Raw genomic sequence first — 24,768 nt, 5'->3', positions numbered from 1 at the left:
GGATAACATTACTACCAACTTTTCTGAATAACAATACCATCAACTTTTTTAAATAACAATACTACCAACTTTTCTGAATAAAACTACTATCAATACTACCAAACTTTCTTGAATAACAATACTATTAACATTTTTTGGATAACAATACTACCGACTTTTCTGGATAAAATTACAATCAAACTTTTCTGAATAACAATACCATCAACTTTTCTGGATAACATTACTACCAACTTTTCTGAATAAAAATACTATCAATACTACCAAACTTTCTTGAATAACAATACTATCAACTTTTTTTGGATAACAATACCATCAACTTTTCTGAATAACAATACCATCAAACTTCCCGAATAACAATACTACCAACTTTTCTGAATAACAATACTATCAAACTTCCCGATTAACAATACTACCAACTTTTCTGAATAACAATACTATCAAACTTCCGGTATAACAATATTACCAACTTTTCTGAATAACAATGCTATCAAACTTACCGAATAACAATACTACCAACTTTTCTGAATAACAATACTATCAAACTTCCCGTATAACAATATTACCAACTTTTCTGAATAACAATGCTATCAAACTTACCGAATAACAATACTACCAACTTTTCTGAATAACAATAATATCAAACTTCCTGAATAACAATACTATCAAACTTCCCGTATAACAATATTACCAACTTTTCTGAATAACAATACTATCAAACTAACTATACATAAAGGGAGACAACTCCTTAATTGAAGGCTATAATCTGTGAAACATAATAGAATAAAATGCAAAAAATTATTTAAAGTGTTTTCAGAATTAAGAAAAAGCGTGTTAAGTTACATAAAATATTGCTCAGAAAAAAATATCCACATTGTACAAAGGTATCAGTAATGATCTGTAGATACTTCTATATCTCGTCCTTGGCCAACCCTATTGGCAATGGTGTATCTGTCATACAAACAGAAAGTCAAAGCTTGTTTGTTGAGATTAAATCATTTTCCAAGTTTTTGATCTCTCTAACCTGAAATGCTCAAATGAACACGATACAAAACTTGCTAGATTAATGTTAACTTAAGCTCGAATGATCATTCATGATTTGTGTGTCTCGTCTCATTCTATCTACTTCTTACTACTACTATGACATGATTAAGGTCTTCTAAAACTTCCAAACTGTTTCTTCTTCAGGATGATCTTCTAGCTGGCACATAAATTTCACCTCTTCTGTAAGGAGAAAAAAAAATAACACTGATTTTAAGCCAAATTGACAGGAATATGTAGGATAATTGGAATAGTTTTGATGAAACTTCAATTAGCTATTTATATGATCCTAGTGTGACATCCTCAAAATGAGATGCTTTCTTTAATAGTTATAGCTGCTAGGCTGCCTTTTGGGAGAAACATTGTTAAAAACAGCCTTTTTTGTAACTTCTTTCAACAAAATAATACTGTTAAGTGTTGATGGCAGTAATATGTTGATATAAACCTTCTACTTTGTCTTTCATCGAGATATTTTAACAGTTGTTTCTCAGTATCTTGAAATTGTCGTTTCATATCTTCAGAAATTGATAATGAGGCACAATGATTTCTCAATTCTTCTATCATCTTAAACACATTCTTTTCTTCATTATCCTGTGAAAATAGCATTGATGCAAGTGATTGTTGAAATTGGATTGGTATCAGTGGGTGAAAGCCAGACTGAATCTTAGAAGCACTGGCATAGGCATCAGAATTTGATTATAATTATGAATAATGCTGGTATGATATATAGAAGTATTGCGATAAGACACGCCCCAATATGTGTATCATATCGCTACGTTGTGTATCAATATTTGATGATACCCATACCTTAACACTTTGATAAATTATGGCAGAACAGTTTATTTTTAAACCTCGATACCTTAAATTCAAACCTGTTCCTAGTTCATATATATTTTCTTAACAATAAAATTTTGCATGGAAGGAGAAGGTGGGGAGAATTTTTAAGGGCTGTTAATTAAAGGGACACTCTGAATAAAGGTGTTCTGATTACATACAAGGTGGTCTACAAGGTGTAGAAGTTTGACTGACGTCAACTTACCACTGGATTTCTCAGATCTATATGCACCAATAAGTGTGATAATTCATTTCTTTCACTGTACATATTGTGTAATGGAACACATCTATAACCTAAATAACATAAAGACATACCATTGCTATAAGCATTTAGAGTTGAATTTAAAGGAACAGCTGCCATTGTTTTTGATCAATCATACTTTACGAGAATTTTTTAGCTAAGCCATTCAATAATAGTGTTCACAGCTCACTGTCAAAATTTGTGCTTTCAAATCCATGTGTGTTCAGAATTATCTGCGTTTGAATGATACAATGATTCCAGGAGACCTAGCTGTAAAAGGGGACAGATAATCTGGAAATATTGATCCTAGGAGGTTTGGCCAACATACTGCTTGTAGAAAAGATCCAGATGAACTTAAGTTTCTATCCTTGTAAAAAATGGTAAATTGGTCAAGAACAAAAATAGATGTGGTCTATATACGTATATAATTTGCCCCCAAGAACACTTCTGAAAGTGTAGACATGAGAATAAGTTCTACTTGTCCAACTTCAGTAGAGTCGCAGACTGAATTATATCGGTGAGTTGTCTTAAGATCGCATAGCATGAAACTTTGAGTAACAACGAACATGTTTTTTTAGGTTCTGTTTTAATATTTCTACATATATATAATTGTATGATTTTCAAACTTACCTTCTCTTAAACCTTTAAGTGGGTATGTTGCTTGGGCATAAATTGTCTTGGACTTTTCCAAACTTTCATCTAAGATTTCAAATCTGAGAAACGCCAAATCTGGGAAGGTTACATCAAATACAAATAACTGATTTTCCCATATTGGACATAGAGTTGTTCCTTCTGTTAACGAAAAATAAAGTTTGAGCTTGAAATATTTTACTAACATCTACATATCACCTATCAGTGATGGAGCTTGGAGGGATTTATATGGAAAAAGCATCTTTAGGATGGGACAATAAACTGAGGCTTATATGCTATAGCCTGTGCACTTTAGTGCAAAATAGAAAAAAAAGTAGGCTAATGCAGTTGTCCTGGCATAATTTCCCTTCCTGTGCAGTGTATGGCATTGCCAAATCAGGTGCTGAAGAGTAGGATGTAAAACTTAAAAAATATTAAAACTTTGTGAAGATGACAACTCATGCATTGGATTTCATTTCACTTTCATAGTATGATCAAACATCAACATACGCGTCTTAAGAGCTTGCAAAAATATGGTATTGGTAAGAATTGAAGTCAACTATTGTCTGAGCAAAGTAAAAAGTATTTTGAATTTTTCCCATTATTTTTATGAGAATTGGAATAGCAGTCTCAAAATACTACTGCTAGTCTTAGAATGTCTTTGATATGATAAAAACATCAACATAAGCACACATTAGGTCTTCAAAATTTGTTTTTACAGAGGATGATTTTCAGCCTAAATTTGAGACTTTGTAGTTGAAATATGTAGGAGGCAAATGTGTTTCTTTTCAATGTTAACTAACAAAAGGTTATACGTTTATTAATGCAAAGACATTCTAAGACTATCAGTACTATTTTGAGGCCAATATACCTCTTCTCTTCGAAATATAAAAAAAAATCAAAAAACTTTTTAATTTGCTCAGACAATAAGCCAAGTTCACTATGCTATAACTTACTAGCTACACTTGTTCTAACTCTTTGTTTATCTAATGGTAATCCTAATATTTCTACACCAACAAATGGATTACCAGTAGCTCCTGTTCTACCACCATAACAGTTTCTACCAGCTATTATCTGTAATATATATGGCATATATTAGACTAGATCATTATAAATTGAGAAGCACATTAAACATTGCAATCTGCATTAACAAAAGACATGATACTATATCATAGCAAAATGATTCGCCCAAATCACCTTATTATTCACTTCAAAATATTCATATGATTGCAGGCATTTATCTTTTGTAGTGTTTTAGTTCAGGTTTAAATTGTGTTTTAGGATATCCTTTTTCATTGTGCACTGCAGGGTGTTGCCAGTCTTCACAAGCCCAATAATCAGAAAGAAAAAGTGAAACATTCAGATAAGGATATTTACTAAAAATTGTTCCTTATTCTTAACCCTCTGAACACTGATTTGAATGGAGTTTTATGTCCTACTTTTCTGCACCATGTGGGCTAATGAAGACAGGCAATGCCATGCACGGTGCAATGAGGGCAATTTTGCCAGGACAGCGGTATAAGCCTGCTCATTTTTTATTTCCATCTTTAAGAGATCTTTAACGTGCACAGCCTGTGGTATTGGTTTATTGTCCCATCCGAATGCCTATACGCTTTTTTCATGTCACCAGCAGAAGCCTGGTGTCATCTCAACCTATGCTGTGATTGAACCCTGGACCTTCAGGTTAACGACCAAGCGTTTAACGCACTGAGCCAGCGCGGCTCTCTCACTTGGTAATACTTGCATGGATGTGGATGGTAGAGGACCTGTTGAAAGGATTAACTGACTGACCACTGTCAAACAAGTCAAACCACTGGCTAAAGAGTTAGCAAGTGTTGTTGCTATGTTAACATCAAGTACTAGTAATGTAAAACTTACCGACATATATAAACTAACTGGTTGTACTGAACTAAATGATGACATGTTATATGGTGAATATTTTGGACTGGACATACATTGAGGTTTTAATACATAACCACATCTACAATATATAAGTTTCAACATGTTTCTTATGATCTTATCATTTGCAACATCTCATATTTACACTAAATTACATATCCCCTTGAATTAATTCACTTAAAGGGACAGATGCGCAATTTTGGGAGGTTGATTTGAGTCCTGAATAAATGTAAATAGTCTTCAGAAGTACTAAAAATGTATGAATTCCTTTAAAAATACTTCAAACTAGGAATTTTAACATTCAAATGTGGATAATTTTGGACACATATGGATTTGAATTCTCACATTTCGACTGTAGGCCTAAGCTGTGAACACTATTACTGATTGGCTTAGCTAAAAAAAATCGGTTTCTGAGACGAAAGTATGATTGGTTTAAAAAAAAATAGGTAAACTAACTAGAACTAGAATGATGCTAAACACACAGTTTTTACCTTTGGTTTCTCAGAAATAGAGCATGATTAATTTGTTGATATCTATCTGGTGTTTGATAGTTTAATGCTATCAATTGTGCACCAACACTCCACATTGGTATTGGATCATAATTAGCTGACAATAATTTGAGACCAAACGGATAAACACGACTAATCTGTCTTTGGTTATACCTATATAAACAATAACATTGATAGCAGTGTCTTGTACAGCACTAATATTTAATGATAATCAAAGAGCATAAGACATTATAAACAATGTTTCGTTTCATGATGTTTTGATATAATATAATACTGAGAGTTATTAATTTGTACATAATTTGCTTTCCAAAATGGCAACTAAAAGGAATTGCAAAGAGGTTTTCTAAATTTTTTTAATGCATATTGGGGACACTGATAGCATCAATTTGCACCATTCCAATTTTCAATTGAAACGTTTAGTTTTAGTGGAATTACTAGAGCCCCAGACGTCTGATAGAAAATTAGAAAAATTTAGAAAACCTCTTTACAATCCCTTTATGTTTGGGTCACATGATTGCAAACAGTTTCCCTTTGAAATCAGGATCTTATCTTTCTCAGAATTTGTTCTAAAGGGAATAAAAGATGTTAATTTTAAGTTTGATAACTGACCTGGTAATAATACTGACTCGCTCTTTAGTAAAATACTGTTTGATCTGATTTTCAGAAAATGATGACATTTCAGCAATTTTTGCACCAAGACCTGTAAATTTATCAATAAATATACTTCTTTTCCTAAACTAGTGGCAGAGATTAGAGTTGGTTGAAAGGTAACAAGTTACTATTCAACAGAAAGCACTAATGGCACAGGGTTCGAGCAGTGTTTGGAAACAAAAGATTTGAACTAAAGTCACGTCTGCTCCTCAGCAAGCTCGATGTGATTTCTGTAAACTTACCATCATCTTGAAATCTTACAGATTGACAATAAATAATTAGATCGGATAATTCTTTAGCTCTTCCTTGTACCATTTCTTCCTTCTTTTGTTGTTCTTGCTGCAAAAAGAAGGAAATCTTATTATAGCATGGACCACACAAATGGAGTTGGATCCTTTCTTAAAATATTTTGAATATTTTGTATTTGCAGATGTTTGTTAATTTTCTCATTTTGTCACCCTGTATATAATTGATAATGTTGTAGACCAAAACTTCTGCCTCTATTCCAGCATAGTTGAAAATCTTCATAAGACGGGTCCTATTTATTCTGACTCTACTCCAGCTGACAACTGTCAGAATAGCCCTAACCTCCCAAAACATCAAAACTAAAAGCAAATAGGTATGTATAAGTATATAAAACTTATGAAATCCCCCCTCCCCCTCCTTTTCAATATTCAAGTATGTTTTTAAATGACTGATATTGAGTGAGTAGTATTTACCGTAACAGTAATTTGCATGAAGACATATATAGAAAAGACATTCATAGAAATAGTGAGTAAAATTCCTAGTTTGAAGTATTTGACCAAAATGCTGCATCCTTCTTCGGATTTACAATTAAAAGAAAATCATACCCATCAAACATCCTTCTAACTTTAACCTCAGTTCTTCCGTTTTCTTCTCTACTTCATTCTCAATATCTAGTATTTCCACATAGTTGGCCGGAAATAATAAATTTTCACCATCACCATGGTTACCTCTCCACCTTGAAACAACCAAAAATGGATGACAACTAATGATTTAGGTTATTGAAAAAGTATCGTATGAATATCAAACCCAATGACTTCTAAGACTCAAAATTCGATGATCTTATCACCTATTTTCACTCTGTAACTTGGATTGTCAACTCCGATAGCTTTCAGAGAGATTACTGAACCAATATCAATATTTTGGTATTTTTTGTGTTAACAACATATTAGATTTCTGCTTCTAGTGCACTGTATTAAATACTGTGACAGGTGTCACTAACAAGGAGGGGAATGTTTAAGTTACTCCTACTGCCACTCTGAGACTGAGTTTACCAACATGTCATACCTTTTGGAGAGTCCACAAATCTATTAATGTTATGTGTTATATTTATCATTGAACACTTTGGTCAGTATGAGATTTTCATTATCCACAAATCAATTCAAATTTGATATTTTTTGAGGAAAATGTAAATTTTTCTATGGATTCTAGGATTATTGTAATAGTTGTTTGTGTAAATGAAATTGTATTTGATTAGACTGAAAATGAAACTTGTTGTGACCAATTGTTTATCACAATTTTCAGAGAAATTTAAACCCATCTGTACAATATCCATTAGATCATCTTCAAATATAGAAGACTTTAAATCCAAATTTAATACACACTTGTTTGGTTGTTAGGATTAGATTTACTGTGAATAAAGCTTGTGGAAGACACGTGTCAGCGCTTTGAGCACTCTCCATGTAGAGTGGATTTCAGCGCTTTATATATACAATTATTATTATTATTATGATATACTGACCATGGAGAATCTTCCTCAGTAACATTGGTAATAATAGCACCACGTCTAAATGATAGCTGAGTCTGGTCACCAATAAAATCATACAGTGCTCGTACTTTTATCTGTGAAATATATGAAATTATCTTACTGCATAATTATCTAATATTATCTAAATGCATAATGTTACCTTCTATTTTGATTGAAGAATGAAATGTGACACATAGTTTGTCTACTATTAAAAAAAAGGGATGACATTCTGATCAAATTTCTGGTTTTACAGTAGTTTATACTTGTATCTCTACTGATTTTTACAGTTAAAATATTTTTTTTACCTTTTTCTCTTCTACTGTAGCGTCACTGTAAATGTCCTCATATATTTGAGTATCGGCACACTACAAAAATATTTAAAATACCAAGTAGAATGACAGGACATTTTTATTAGCTAGACGATATTTTGCATGCATATCATTACTGTTACCTCTATGGCGTTCGCGTTTTTTGGCAAATACTCAAAAACTGTCCATGAAAAATTTCTTACCAAATTATAATCCAATGCATCTGGAGAAGCAGGTATCTTTAATTTCAAGTTTTTGTACACAGCCCTTTTCGTAAAGAAATCTATCAATTTTTTCATTTGTAGGAATCTGAAGGAACCTAACGCAAACAAACGACCTTCTCTCTCTATTGGGAAATGGCGAATAATTCGATTATGTCTGAAAAAGATAAAATGCCTTCTGTTCATTATTTTTCAATAGTAACATGTTATTCTTCAATAGTAACATGTTTATTCTTCAATAGTAACTTATTATTCTTCAATAGTAACATGTTATTCTTCAATAGTAACATGTTATTCTTCAATAGTAACATGTCATTCTTCAATAGTAAGTAATCATTCTTCAATAGTAACTTGTCAATCTTCAATAGTAACATGTTATTCTTCAATAGTAACTTATTATTCTTCAATAGTAACATGTTATTATTCAATAGTAACTCATTATTCTTCAATAGTAACTTGTTATTCTTCAATAGTAACATGTTATTCTTCAATAGTAACTAATCATTCTTCAATAGTAAGTAATCATTCTTCAATAGTAACTTCTCAATCTTCAATAGTAACATGTTATTCTTCAATAGTAACATGTTACATGTTATGCTTCAATAGTAACATGGTATTCTTCAATAGTAACATGTTATTCTTCAATAGTAACTAATCATTCTTCAATAGTAACTAATCATTCTTCAATAGTAACATGTTATTCTTCAATAGTAACTTGTCATTCTTCAATAGTAACATGTCATTCTTCAATAGTAACTAATCATTCTTCAATAGTAAGTAATCATTCTTCAATAGTAACTTGTCAATCTTTAATAGTAACTTGTCAATCTTTAATAGTAACTTGTCAATCTTCAATAGTAACTTGTCAATCTTCAATAGTAACATGTTATTCTTCAATAGTAACATGTTATTCTTCCATAGTAACATGTTATTCTTCAATAGTAACATGTCATTCTTCAATAGTAACTAATCATTCTTCAATAGTAAGTAATCATTCTTCAATAGTAACATGTTATTCTTCAATAGTAACTAATCATTCTTCAATAGTAACTAATCATTCTTCAATAGTAACTTGTCAATCTTCAATAGTAACTTATCAATCTTCAATAGTAACTTTTTTGTCATTATCATTAATACGGCAATACTTTCCTCTCACACTGGGTTGGAACACTGTTTCGTGGCAGTGGAATAGCTCAGTCGGTGACCAGTTGGATTGTCTTCTACTAGACAATTAGATGCCAAATCCTCGTTGCGGTAAGAAATATTCTGATGCCTGTGCCTGTGCTTTCGAGAGTCGGCCCAGCCCCTAATAACCAATCTCTACTTATCTTTTGATATTTGGGATTGAACTGGGGTTTGTGAAAAGATAAGAATCATACATAACAGACAATTGATAACTTACATCATAGACAGTGAATAGCAATTCTCAACACTGCTGGGACGAATTAAAAAGGTTCCATCTTCTTTGGCAAATTGTAAAGTATAATCAGCTTTTTCCCTGTTTATATCATGGAACCATCTAAAAAAAATAATGGTAAAATAACCCCTGCAAACTACATTACTATGCCTGATTTTGAAAGCATTGAACAAGATAATTCATTGACATATACAACATCAATTCAGTATAGTTGATGATCTGGGCTGGTACTGCTGGCATCTCTTGTTTTGAAAAGGAAATCTTGATCTTTTGCTTCATAGGTCGAGATAATACCTACGGATGTTTCAACCAATTTTCCCCTTGCAGTGATGCAGGGCAGAGCATCTAGTCGTTCGGCTGGGACAATTAATCGGGCCCTGTTTGCTACAAGATGAAGACCTACATGTTAAAGATCCCTTGACAGTTGGAAATCCAAAAAAGAGTACGCTAATGCCGCTGTCTTGACAAAATTTCCCTCATTGCACACTGCAATTAGTTTAATTTCAGAAGATAAGGACGTAAAACTCCATTTCATTTTTCATTTGTTCTTTTGCTTGAGCATTTGGAAATGGAATTTTCTGCATTGGCAGATGAAATAATTAGTTATCTTAAATAGCTCTCTACAGCAATAGTTTTCAATTGCAAGCAGTTTATTTGTGAAAGAGCAGGTACAGTCATGACATTTAGGTGTCTGTGTTATGCCAACCTGTTGATATTTATATCAAGATGTTCTTCAATTGACTCACATTTCATTTTGGAAATCAGGTTTGACTGGAACTGGTGATGATAAATATATAAATTTATTTGGAGTTAAATATAGTGGTTCGGATCTATAATGCTCTATTAATTCTGTTATTGAATCCATCTTTACTGTCTCATTTAAATAATATTGTCCCTTCTCTGTCTGGATACGACAATGGTTACATTTATCATTATTCCTAGAAATATAGTTTAAAATAATGCTGTGAACTTGACAATAGTTTAAATTGGTCTGATATACTTTCTATGAGGATTTTACTTCTGGATAGTGGTATGGTTTTGAAATTGAGTTCTATCAGCTGGTAAAGGAAATTTAGACAACTGTGGATTAAGTGTAATTCATTATCATTTGTGTCATTATCACGCGCTAAGCATGATAGTAACAAAAATAGTGTCATTGGGGAAAATAGTTCCATATTCAACAAGTAATATCGATACAATTATTACATAAGAGTGATTCTTCTGTATTGGTAGAGTAGTATAACAGATGTATGTAATAAAGTTTTATATTGATTGGTACCATGCATGTGTGGAAAAGATCAATCGCGAGTTGAAGGGTGTCAAATAGATGCTGCCCGTCACCAGGAATGAATTGGTGCTGGGGCTCAGATTTTGTACTCAGAAAATTGGGAGAATTAAAGGCCCACAGAACTCATTTCTGAAAATTTATATGTATCTTTTCGATTTTGTACAAGGACACTGTAAATGAACCAATCTCTGCTGAATTGAAGAAAGTTTTGTTTGTCTTAATTCTCACTTGCTGCTGCCCAGCTCCCATGGACCCCACCCAAACAAAGGGGCTGAAAAGATGGCACAATACATCCAGCCTTGAGCGTAGAGCAGTAACAAATATGTCCACAGTAAAAAGTGAAACAAAAATTGAACTTCATACCAAAATGATAAAGTGTATCCATTCTGATTATTATCTCGAACTAAAAATGTTCCTTCCTTCTTGGTTGGAATGTTTTTGATAATTTTTTCAGCTTCTTTATGATTTTCTAAAAAACCGTGGTACCAAGTCTGTATAGTTATATCATCATCATCACCAGAATATATATCCTTTAAACAAAAAACAAATTAATTGGATTTACATACAGATCTAGATGTTTTGTTTTATTTTTTCTGTTGGTTACTAATGCCACCCATGATCTATCTAAACTATTCATTTAAAGGAGCACCTTCACTATCCGTTCGACCAATCATACCTTAGTTTCAGAAACAGGAATTTTTTTAGCTTACATAGTCAGTAATAGTGATCACAACCCATCTTCGAAATTTAAGCCTTCAAAGCCATGAGTATCCATGATTATTCACATTCGAAAGTTGAAACAATGCCATTTATAAAAAACACATTTATAGAAATAGACAGTGAAATTTCTAGATTTAGGGGTATATTTGAATGGATAATGTGATTTTAGAGCGTTTTAATAATTCTTAAGACTATTAAAGCACATTCAAGACCCAAATTAATGCCCCAAAATGCTGACGATTCCCCTTTAACCAGACAATTGACTATTACTGGCAAAAATATCGCATATCACAAACTATGAGCTGTGTGATTCATATAAATCTACTTCCTTTTACAGTTAGATTGTTTGAAAACAAACCTCGTATGGGAAATCATAGATATCATCTTCCTCATCTTCCTCTTCTTCAGGTGGTGAAATTATTAATACTTTATCAGTTAATACCCCAAAATATGGCAACCACATCTATAATTTACAAATAATATTTCTTATTTGCTCATATTATAGTTTTATTGATCTTGAACTCAACTACTAGAGTAAGTAGGTTTATTTTGATTACTGAGTAGTGTTCTTTAATCAAATCATTTAACTGAGTACTTTTAAATACAACTCACTGTCAATTTTCTACTATTATTAGGTTTGATTACTGAGTAGTGTTATTTAATCAAATCATTAAACTGAGTAGTTTTAGATACAACTCACTATCAATTTTCTTTTATAATCAGGTTTGATTACTGAGTAGTGTTCATTAATCAAACCATTAAACTGAGTAGTTTTAAATACAACTCACCATCAATTATCTATTATTATTAGGTTTGATTACTGAGTAGTGTTCATTAATCAAATCATTAAACTCATTAAATACAACTCACTATCAATTTTCTACTATTATTATGTTTGATTACTGAGTAGTGTTCATTAATCAAATCATTAAACTGAGTAGTTTTAGATACAACTCACTATCAATTTTCTACTATTATTATGTATAATTACTGAGTAGTGTTCATTAATCAAATCATTAAACTGAGTAGTTTTAAATACAACTCACTATCAATTTTCTACTATTATTATGTTTGATTACTGAGTAGTGTTCTTTAATCAAATCATTAAACTGAGTAGTTTTAACTCACTATCAACTTTTCTACTATTAATTAAATAAGATAAATTAAGCTACCTGACTGGCTTTGTCTTTCATGTGTAAAACACCACTAACTTTAGCATCATCTTTTCCTAAAAAAAATGATACAATTGTAATCAAATTATATGTCTTACTTCGTTTCACCTTACAATTATTTTCAGAAAATTAGTAGAATAATAATATTAACCTATAAAGGCAAAATATATAATCATTTAACTTTTTAAGAACACAAGTTATACTACTCCCATTTTTATTACATACTACGTTTCGAAACACATACAGGTAAAGTTATCAAGTCTAAATTTTTGCTTACCTTCACAATCAACATCAATGTTTACCAGTTCATACGAACCATCGCGTAACTTTTTATCCTGAATTAAAAACATTTTTTTAATGAATATCAAAATTATGTTCGATTTATATATTTTATGTAAAAAACAAATAATTCAAAGAATATTCAATCAAACTTCAAAGGGACAGGTGTGCAATTTTTTTTTGACCAATCATACTTAAGTCTCAGAAACTAGGAATTTTTAGTTAATCAGTAATAGTATTCACAGCTCACTGTCGAAATTTTAGCCTTCAAATCCAGAATTATCTGTGCTTGAATGTTAAAATGATGACTAGTCAATTTAAGATACTCTGTGATATATAGACTAAAATCAACCCCCCAAAATGGCACACCTGTCCCTTTAAACTCAAACGATTTTTTCATTCACTATTTCAATCACCAGAATTCTACTACGGAAAGTTCCATTTAGTTTCATTTCTTCATCAAAAACTTACTTACCTTTAGAATGATTTTATTTTGAAGTTGGTTTGGTGAAGGTAGTAAACCATTACTAGTTACAATAGGTTCCGTTAACAGTTTGTCTAAAAATAAAGTAAAACCAATATTAATTTTGTTTTCCTTCATACAGCTTTCGGGAGCCATGGTGGCTGAGTGGATTAGACGCTTGCTCGCTTTCCTTTAGGTCCAGGGTTCAATCCCTGAAATGTATGTACATTCTTGATAAACAAAAAAAGACTTTTGTGACAAAAGTTTTTCATACCTCCAAAGATTTCAAGCATCATTTTGGCTATAAGTCTTTGTTGTGGTACACTGCAATGGTTTTCTATTGAAAGTATGACAGGAAATCTATAATTGATAAAAATTGATGAGAAATGTGGTTTTGAGAGTTTCTACCAGTGTAAATCTCAACAAAAAGCAAATTCCTGTAAATGTCAGGAATGCAAGGCACTGAGATGAGTGACATCACAAAGTGTCTAGTCTTCTAGATAGGAAAACAGCATTGCATCAAAACTTGCAAAACCAATGCAAGACAAAAATCTTCTGATTGTTTATCAGGCCCCACTTTGATCTCACATCTAAATTTCAAACTTCAGTTGATAAAGGAAAGGATTGCCAGAGGCCTTCAACAGCCCCTTTCTTAATGATTGATAAAGAAATGTCACTGATTCAGAGAGTTCATATATATGCATGTTCATCTTGTAACATTTTGCAAGGAAACCTATTAGTACATTTTAGAATAGTGTTCATCAAATAACAAAAAACATACTTAGAAGTTTTGAAGGCATTTTCATTGATAATACACAAGACATCTACCAGTCTTACTTTACTTGTTAATGATTTACCATGAAATATAATAGGATTTCCGTCACTACCATTCCAACAATCCACTAAAATATCAAATATACAAAATCTCAAAAATATATCTGGTCATAGAGTTATAATAGTTAAAGCCTGTTGTCCATTGAAAATGCATTTGATTTTAAAAACAAATACATCAGAACTATACATAATTCTTAATACATTATTTGTGACAGGCCTACAGAGTTATGTAACATTACAGATCATGGATTTTTCACGTAACATGTGTAGCATATCATATGTTGTTGACATCCAACATATAGTATTTGATCTCTGATATATTTTTGTAATTGATCTCCACCATACAGCATAATAATACAAGTACAAGTATTTGATCTGTAATATGTAACATTAGTACTAAAGAAGAACTTTCACATGCATAAGTAACTTGTAATCTTGAGTTAACAGTTAGTAGAAATAAATTTTAAAAAAAATAATAAACCAACATTCAACACATCTACAGCCCATCTGTAAACATCTAGCATATGGTTCTACTGAAGATTCACTGGACATCTGATTACCAGTTAAATATCTGAAAAAAAAGATACATTTGTAAATCTAAAATGTATGTGATGAAGATAATAAAGCCTTCGAACGCTATGTGATGATACTATCCAATAAGATGATAAAGCCTTACGTGTTATGAGATCACACTATTCAATAAGATGATAAAGACTTACATGTTATGTGATGAAGATATCCAATAAGATGATAAAGATTTATGTGTTATGTGATCACACTATCCAATAAGATGATAAAGACTTACGTGTTATGAGATGAAGCTATCCAATAAGATGATAAAGACTTACGTGTTATGAGATCACACTATTCAATAAGATGATATAAAGACTTACGTGTTATGTGATCACACTATTCAATAAGATGATATAAAGACTTACGTGTTATGTGATCACACTATTCAATAAGATGATAAAGACTTACGTGTTATGTGATCACACTATTCAATAAGATGATAAAGACTTATGTGTTATGTGATGAAGATATTCAATAAGATGATAAAGACTTACATGTTATGTGATGAAGCTATCCAATAAGATGATATAAATACTTACATGTTATGAGATGAAGCTATCCAATAAGATGATATAAAGACTTACATGTTATGTGATCACACTATTCAATAAGATGATAAAGACTTACGTGTTATGTGATGAAGATATTCAATAAGATGATAAAGATTTATGTGTTATGTGATGAAGCTATCCAATAAGATGATATAAATACTTACATGTTATGAGATGAAGCTATCCAATAAGATGATAAAGATTTACATGTTATGAGATGAAGCTATCCAATAAGATGATAAAGATTTACGTGTTATGTGATGAAGCTATCCAATAAGATGATAAAGACTTACGTGTTATGTGATGAAGCTATCCAATAAGATGATATAAAGACTTACGTGATGTGTGATGAAGATATCCAATAAGATGATAAAGATTTATGTGTTATGTGATGAAGCTATCCAATAAGATGATAAAGACACTTACGTGTTATGTGATGAAGATATTCAATAAGATGATAAAGACTTACGTGTTATGTGATGAAGCTATCCAATAAGATGATAAAGACTTACGTGTTATGTGATGAAGCTATCCAATAAGATGATATAAATACTTACATGTTATGAGATGAAGCTATCCAATAAGATGATAAAGATTTACATGTTATGAGATGAAGCTATCCAATAAGATGATATAAATACTTATGTGTTATGTGATGAAGCTATCCAATAAGATGATAAAGACTTACGTGTTATGTGATGAAGCTATCCAATAAGATGATATAAATACTTACATGTTATGAGATGAAGCTATCCAATAAGATGATAAAGATTTACGTGTTATGTGATGAAGCTATCCAATAAGATGATAAAGATTTATGTGTTATGTGATGAAGCTATCCAATAAGATGATAAAGACACTTAAGTGTTATGTGATCACACTATTCAATAAGATGATAAAGACTTACGTGTTATGTGATGAAGCTATCCAATAAGATGATAAAGACACTTAAGTGTTATGTGATCACACTATTCAATAAGATGATATAAAGACTTAGGCTACATGTTATGTGATGAAGATATCCAATAAGATGATAAAGACTTAGGCTACATGTTATGTGATGAAGCTATCCAATAAGATGATAAAGACTTACGTGTTATGTGATGAAGATATCCAATAAGATGATATAAATACTTACGTGTTATGTGATCACACTATTCAATAAGATGATATAAAGACTTAGGCTACATGTTATGTGATGAAGATATCCAATAAGATGATAAAGACTTACGTGTTATGTGATGAAGCTATCCAATAAGATGATATAAATACTTACGTGTTATGTGATGAAGCTATCCAATAAGATGATATAAATACTTACATGTTATGTGATCACACTATTCAATAAGATGATATAAATACTTACGTGTTATGTGATGAAGCTATCCGATAAGATGATAAAGACTTATGTGTTATGTGATGAAGCTATCCAATAAGATGATATAAATACTTACGTGTTATGTGATGAAGCTATCCAATAAGATGATATAAATACTTACGTGTTATGTGATCACACTATTCAATAAGATGATAAAGACTTACGTGTTATGTGATGAAGCTATCCAATAAGATGATAATGGTTGATCCATGTCATCCGTTAATTCATCACTTTGGAAAATTTCGTTCTGGGGTGAAAACAGGAAATCAATAAACTGAAACCAAATTTTGAGCAAAGTAACATAAAATGTACAAATAGAAGGCAAGTTTGAGATTGATAACATAGGCTAATGTTATTGTTGGAATCAAGCAATTTTTTATGACAATATAAAATCATTACTGACCTCCTTTTCTGTAATGTACAGACCACTTCTGAGATAAACTGGATCCTGCACAAATTTAAGCATCATCTTTCTGGCTTCCTCTGGATTTGAATCAATCTGAAATGAATAGTTTTCAAATCAAAATTTTATTGTCAGAGGTTTTGAGTAATTTTTCCAGCAATGATAAAAATGATATTGATCCTAACTTATCATTCATTACCTTTTGTTCTTCTTTAAAAAATGATCTGATTGTTTCAAATCCAATTGTTCTTTCATCTTCACTATACTCATTAGAAGGGAAATATTTCTCAAATTGTACATCCAATAACTGAAAAACAACACAAAATCTTTCTCAAATTTTATATACAATAATTGAAAAACAACACAAAATCTTTCTCAAATTGTATATACAATAATTGAAAAACAACACAAAATCTTTCTCAAATTGTATATACAATAATTGAAAAACAACACAAAATCTTTCTCAAATTGTATATGTAATAATTGAAAAACAACACAAAATATTTCTCAAATTGTATATACAATAATTGAAAAACAACACAAAATCTTTCTCAAATTGTATATGTAATAATTGAAAAACAACACAAAATCTTTCTCAAATTTTATATACAATAATTGAAAAACAACACAAAATCTTTCTCAAATTGTATATACAATAATTGAAAAACAACACAAAATATTTCTCAAATTTTATATACAATAATTGAAAAACAACACAAAATCTTTCTCAAATTGTATATACAATAATTGAAAAACAACACAAAATCTTTCTCAAATTGTATATACAATAATTGAAAAACAACACAAAATCTTTCTCAAATTGTATATACAATAATTGAAAAACAACACAAAATCTTTCTCAAATTGTGTATGTAATAATTGAAAAACAACACAAAATCTTTCTCAAATTGTATATTCAATAATTGAAAAACAAATTATATATGCAGTAATTGATTGTTAACAAAAAATTGTTTTCATTCAATTTTTTGAATGTGTATCTTGAATGACATAATTATAAATGCACTTATACAAAATCTTGCTTCAATGCTTTTCGGTGTAATCTTTCACTGATGTAGTGTTTCACTCCATCCTTTATTGTCAAAACTTCTGCATAGAGTACAAACTATATAACTTGATTACCCTAATGAATCTTACTTACAGATTTAGGTTGTAAAAATTCATAAAATAACAAACAGAACTCTGGAAAGGACAGTTGATCATTTAACTTTAATCTCTAAAATAGATGCATTTCAAATTGGATAAGATCAAACCTGGTTTGTTTTATATTTTTGATAGTGACAGAGACACTACATTTGATAGTGACAGAGACTCAACATTTGATAGTGACAGAGACTCAACATTGATAGTGACAGAGACTCTTCATTTGATAGTGATAGAGACTTTTCATTTGATAGTGACAGACTCTTCATATGATAATGACAGATGCTACATTTGATAGTGACAGAGACTCTTCATTTGATAATGACAGAGACTCCACTCTTATTTGATAGTGACAGAGATGCTACATTTGATAGTGATAGAGATGCTACATTTGATAATGACAGAGACTCTTCATTTCATAGTGACAGAGATGCAACATTTGATAGTGACAGAGACGCTACATAAGGACTCTCTAAATAAGGACTCTCTAAATATTGCCTCACCAGCTCAATATAGGTAGGTCTAAAACTTGGACCTAACAGGACCTGGCCAAATTGGTGGTCACTGGTAGGTGCGAGTATTTGACTTCATTCTTAACGAGAGCAGACAGAAAGGAGTAAACACAATCGATTGTATTATGTGACATGAATTCAACTCACCTTGACAAAATATTTAAAATCTTTAGACTTGATTTTACAATTAATTCTTGCTAACCATGCCTTGACTACTTTCAGATTTACCCTAAAATCAGAACTGAAGATCTTAGCTTGTGAGATAGGGGAGCTGGGTGTAATCACATTTTTAGCAAATTCACATTTTGCTCTCTTTGTTCTACGACTAAAGAGCATTCACTAATCTAATCTAATGAATTGAAGCAAAATTCGTTATTCTTCGATCAGTAATTATACTACAATTGAAACTAAAAACGCTGATATTTTCCAATTTAAAGACTTCCATGAACTTATATATTATGGCCTTAAAAATGACCTTGATATACAACCAGGAAGCAAGTTTCGCGAGAAGCATATTATATTTTAACAAAAGAATCAAGATTTCACGGCCCTGCTCTTACCTCACGCGATCTTTCTTTTCAGTAGAATAACAATACAAAGCATAGTCGCCTGGTTTTAATGCGTTGTGAAATTGTTTACAAATCCATCTGAAATATGAAAAAAATGTTTTAGATCACTTCACTCGAAAACCTCCTAAATGCGAATGATGTTACTTCTTGCATCAAAGCTATCATGCAAATTCTGTTCGCGAGTAATTTCAACGACTTTAAAGATATTAATAATTTCAAGATATGTTACCTATCCTTATGATCTATGTAAACAGAATCTTTGATTTGTTGTAACACTGTGACCAAACCATCAAAAATTATCTTAAAACTCTTCTCATCTCTTGCTGAAGACACAAATTTAGACACTCTGTGAAAAAAGGCATGTATCATAAGATTTTTTCTTACAATCAGCTGACTGTTGTGGGATAGTCAAAATATCAATCTGCTATCAGGTTATTGGCTACTGCTATCATCTGGATGGTCGGAAATTCCACGACAAGATCCGGTCAACTGTCCAGTTCAATTTTTCGGCCGAAAGTGCGCTTAAGCCTTAATCTAGAAATTGACCAGATCCCCCCTATGATGCCAGCTAATGGCATCCGTTGAAAATCTAGTTGCTCTCATTACATATCTGTGCTTTCTGAAATTCCAGAAAATTTTGACCAGATTATGGCATCAGTATTGCAAAAACTATAGTCACAAGAAATCGAGGATGATGATTATAGAATCAACAGTGTTATACAAAGGCTAGAAAACTGTATTTTGAATATTTAAGAAGATCGCCAGTGTGGTTTTTCAGCCTAAATGATTAATCCATTCCGAATAGTAAACTCATTAGCAAAATATCTATCACTTACCTTCCATAGAAAATGTTTTGAGGTTAAACTCATTGCCGTATAGTAAAACTAAGCACAATTTACCATCAACTTTATGAATTTCTTCGGCTCTTTCAAAATCACTACTTTTCTTTCCTACTCTAAGATCCTTAACCTGTTGTAAGCTTACTGAAAAATAAAGTTATAACAACTGTTGGCAATCTGATCCTAGGGGCTCATTGGATTGGACGTATGAATCAAAAACCGTAATTACAAATAGTTTTCATGGACTGCTTTAAAAAATATTCGTTTACTCCTCACAGCAGTCACCAGTCGAAAAACCTTCAGACCTACATAGTACATAGTAAGGGTGTAGGACTCTGAAGATATCAACCAAGATACTCCAGCTCCTTCAGAAAATAGGTTATTCTATTATAAACTGTGCTTTGCCTTGATGGTGCAAGTTCTGCTTGAATATGATTCGGTCATGTCAACACATTGTACATATTGGCATCCATAATGTTCTACAAGAACATAATCAGATACATATACGGTTCCAGACGATTGGACTTTGTTGTTTTGCTATCTCCGCGTAAACATTTTGTCCACCTGGATAAAAATTAAGAACTAATACTTAAATTAAGGCTGTATAATTGACAGGTTACAGTGGATTATGTTACAGACCGTGTCAAAAACCTGTTTAATTTACTGGCATAGTAGTTAGAGATGTCTGAATAACTGGCATAGTTGACAAATGTCTGAATAATTGGCATAGTTGACAAATCTCTGAACAACTGGCATAGTTGACTGATGTTTGAATTACTGGCATAGTTGATTACATGGTTGACAGGGACGTCTAAAAACTGGCATTGTTTACAGAGATGTTTGAATTTGTAGTATAGTTAACAGAGATGTTTGAATTACTGACATAGTTGACAGAGATGTTTGAATTACTGGCATAGTTAACAGATATATCTGAATTACTGGCATAGTTGACAGAGATGTTTGAATTACTGGTATAGTTGATAGATATATCATAAAATACTGGCAAAGTTAACAGATATATCTGAATTACTGGCATAATTGACAGAGATGTTTGAATTTCAAGTATAGTTTACAGATATGTCCAAATTACTGACATAGTTGGCATATGCCTGAACAACCAGCTGATTATCATCAAACGCTAAACAGATTTTTTTTTTCAAAAAAAAAGCTTATGTCGTACCCTAGTTGTGTTTCGGCAACAGGGATAAAGAAAGACCTTCTTGACATGGGGTCAAATCAACGATTTGAAATTCAAACACGACTTATTAATAAGTGCTTTTCAATTGATTTGAAATTCAAACACGACTTATTAATATAAGTCGTGTTTAATTTCAAATCGTTGAAAAGCACCCATAAGCTTTTTTTTTGAAAAAAAAATCTGTTTAGCGTTTTATGATAATCAGCTGGTTGTTCAGGCATATGCCAACTATGCCAGTAAAAATTCAGACATCTGTCAATTATGCCAGTAATTCACACACCTGTCAACTATGTCAGTAATTTGGACATATCTGTAAACTATACTTGAAATTCAAACATCTCTGTCAATTATGCCAGTAATTCAGATATATCTGTTAACTTTGCCAGTATTTTATGATATATCTATCAACTATACCAACAAGAATATAAGGTGTAGTATATTTGTATCATTATATATAGTATTATTGATATGATCTCACATCTTTTAGATACTTTTTAACAGAAAAAGAAAATTTTGTTCTATTATGAATCATGATCAATTATCTAATGAATTCAAGAAGTTTACCTCTTAGAATGAACATAATATATACAAGCTGAATCTTCTGATTTGACCTAGAGGAATATATATTCATCAGTGGACTTACCTGGTGTCATAATCTATATAAGGAAAGTCCACTGATCAATAAATACTCTAATTGGCCAAGGTTGACAATCTTATGTTCATTCTTAAAGGTAGAAATGTTTTGAAGATAAAAAATATGGTCAAAAATGAAATATATATCAACAACCGTAGCCTATGTTCAGGTTGCTATCTACAATTTTGCAAATCTATTTCAAAATGTAAGCTTCAAAAATACTATAAAAAAGATAAATCTTTCATATTCGGATCCTCAAAACATTTTTTCAGGGTTGAATTTGGAATATTGATATATACCATCAAAGAAATGATATATTTTACTTTACTTCAGACGTAATGAAACAAATTCTAAAATAGTTCATGGTCATTATTACATCAAGGCACAAGAGGCAAATGCCTCATGCCTAATTTGACAAAAAATAAATTTGGTATAATGAATTGCTATTTATATGTTTATTCGATTTTTCCTAGCTCATGGAAAAAATACTATACTTTTTGGCCCTGCAGTTGATGATAAACTACATCTGAGCAGCCAATTCAAAAATTTATTTTGTGCAACTGTCATGCCTCCAATCTTGTTAAATAAGAGCTCAACAATAATACTTGTTGTAAGCGCATGAACAATCAGAACCGCTTGTGCTACAAGGACTTACAACTACAACGAAATTAAGATTTGGAATACTAGTTTCTAATTGGCTATTCTGAATACATTAACCAATTATTTAAACTCTCGCGGATTCTGGGGGTTTTATGGCAGCAAACTATGAGCATGCTATTTATAGATTTAAGCGATAATAGAATAGAAAACTAAAATTGAAACTTTAGCAATTTTTTTTAGACAATATATACTTGAAAAGTCGATTAGTATTTATACATGCATGATACGATATCTTTATGAATATTTAGGGACAAACAACAACCATTGTACATGCGTGTGTTAAAGAGAACATTTTTTTTGGACCAATCGCAGTGAGTTAGACACTTGCTCGCTCACCTGAAGGTCCGGGTTCAATCAATCGATATAGCACCTTCGGATTTTTCAACCCGGTTTCCCCCGGTCAGTTATGTAGGTAAAAAGGCGTCTAGCCGTTCGGGTGGGACAAGAAACCGGGGCTCCGTGTGCTAAAGTCAGAACATGTTAAACACCCCTCGACAGTTGCAAATTGAAAAGGAGCAGGCTAATGCCGCTATCCTGGCAAAATTTCCCTCATGGCACCCTGCATGACGTTGCCCTTCTGCATTAGCCCACATGGCAGAAAAGTAGGACGTAAAACTCCATTCATTTCATTTCATTTCCAAATTATACTCCGAAAATGATGGACATATCCTGTCATAAGAACTCGAGATATCCTTCTGTTTACAATCTAATGTTGAATCTCTTTAATCTAAATTTTCTAATTGCTCCAACTTCCTAGAGGAAACAGTTGACCCAATATTATACAATAACAGATTGCCAATAAAAACAGATTAAAAGTAATTTTATTTCCTGCTTTAATTATTCCATTTATAAAATATCTGGTGAACTGTTCATGCTTTTATACTTTCAAGAGGAAACTATCCTTTCTGCGTTCTTTTGAATTTCGGTGAATTTCTACACACGGATCATAATTGAATCTTTCGAGTCTTATTGGCAGACTTATACCAATAATTAATAAGAAAAACTCGCTTGAATATACATATGTGCTTGAATATAATTTTGATATTCGATTCACTGAAATTTTTGGCTGGATTTCATTGTGCGATATGCAGATTACATTACATGAGATCAAAGGGAAGCGTATGCGATAGCCCTTTAAATATTGACCGCAGGCAATTTCATAACAAAAATTCGACGTTATAATGTTGGTTTCCATATAAAATAAATATGACTTCTTCAACAGATGGGAGTGCCATTCATATCAATGTAATGCTGACGTTATTATATGAAGATAAAAATTTTGTAGAATTAAATGTTATAATATAATTTTTGTTTCATCGCAGGTAATCTTCAAGTTTGAAAACAGGTTGATGGAATGAAATTCAGTCAACTCGTGAAGCAATAAATTTGAGAAGTAAATAATCTCTTTAATATTTTAGGCTTTAGAAATATTAGCCTATAGTTTTGGGTGCATTTATATTTCAATCATTAAATGAATTGACGAGACTGAATTCAAAATGCGCAGCTAGGTGTCATAGTCACAAGTCTCTCAGGGAGCTTTAGCGAGAGATCTCCCAAGAAATTTTCGAAAAATTGAATTGATTTGGTGAATTCTGACACATAATGTGGGGGGGGGGGGGCGTAAATACATTCCCTGTGGCTCCACTTCATACGTAAAACGTAAATACCTGTGGTCTATATTACACAATATCTTTAAAAATATGTAGGTACATGTATTAATAGGCCTATATTTTGATGAATATTTAAGAATGCATCCTGTTTGATAAATCCACACCAGTGCAAAATGTTAATGATAGTAAGTAGTTCTACTTACTTGTTGATTCTGGTCTAGCTCCTTGAGTTCTGATACAGATTAACTCTTTTGTTTCCAGAATGACTTTGATCGTCAGACGCTCAGCCCTCTTTTTCGGACTTATGACCGATACGACTAATCCTGTCTCCAAATTCCTAATCACATTCTCGGTATAAAAGTGTTCATTTTTATCTAAAGATGTACGTCTGTCATATAAAGCCAT

General features: G+C 31.6%; 1 protein-coding gene across 1 annotated transcript; it reads right to left on the bottom strand.

The window, feature by feature from the left end:
• Positions 1-534: 534 nt before the first annotated feature.
• LOTGIDRAFT_234838 (hypothetical protein) lies at positions 535-24,768 on the bottom strand (the record flags this gene model as incomplete). The annotated part of the gene is made up of 35 exons (XM_009063174.1): positions 535-587; positions 617-638; positions 719-1,221; positions 1,484-1,629; positions 2,078-2,166; positions 2,744-2,905; positions 3,700-3,817; positions 4,622-4,724; positions 5,134-5,304; positions 5,761-5,851; positions 6,045-6,141; positions 6,391-6,407; positions 6,654-6,784; positions 7,568-7,668; positions 7,879-7,938; positions 8,085-8,259; positions 9,505-9,621; positions 10,266-10,457; positions 11,171-11,337; positions 11,886-11,990; positions 12,700-12,755; positions 12,977-13,034; positions 13,454-13,536; positions 13,716-13,801; positions 14,223-14,343; positions 14,761-14,846; positions 16,942-17,051; positions 17,181-17,276; positions 17,380-17,487; positions 18,340-18,414; positions 19,001-19,082; positions 19,414-19,500; positions 19,652-19,745; positions 20,259-20,405; positions 24,567-24,768. 33 exons carry the CDS (start codon positions 24,766-24,768, stop codon positions 1,182-1,184), a joined length of 3,573 nt encoding a protein of 1,190 aa, XP_009061422.1. The 3' UTR covers positions 535-587; positions 617-638; positions 719-1,181.

The sequence above is a fragment of the Lottia gigantea genome (assembly GCF_000327385.1).
Source record: "Lottia gigantea unplaced genomic scaffold LOTGIsca_56, whole genome shotgun sequence".
In the NCBI taxonomy this organism is placed as follows: domain Eukaryota; kingdom Metazoa; phylum Mollusca; class Gastropoda; family Lottiidae; genus Lottia; species Lottia gigantea.
The sequence above is the reverse complement of the archived record's forward strand: the minus strand, read 5'-3'. Positions and strand labels throughout refer to the sequence as shown.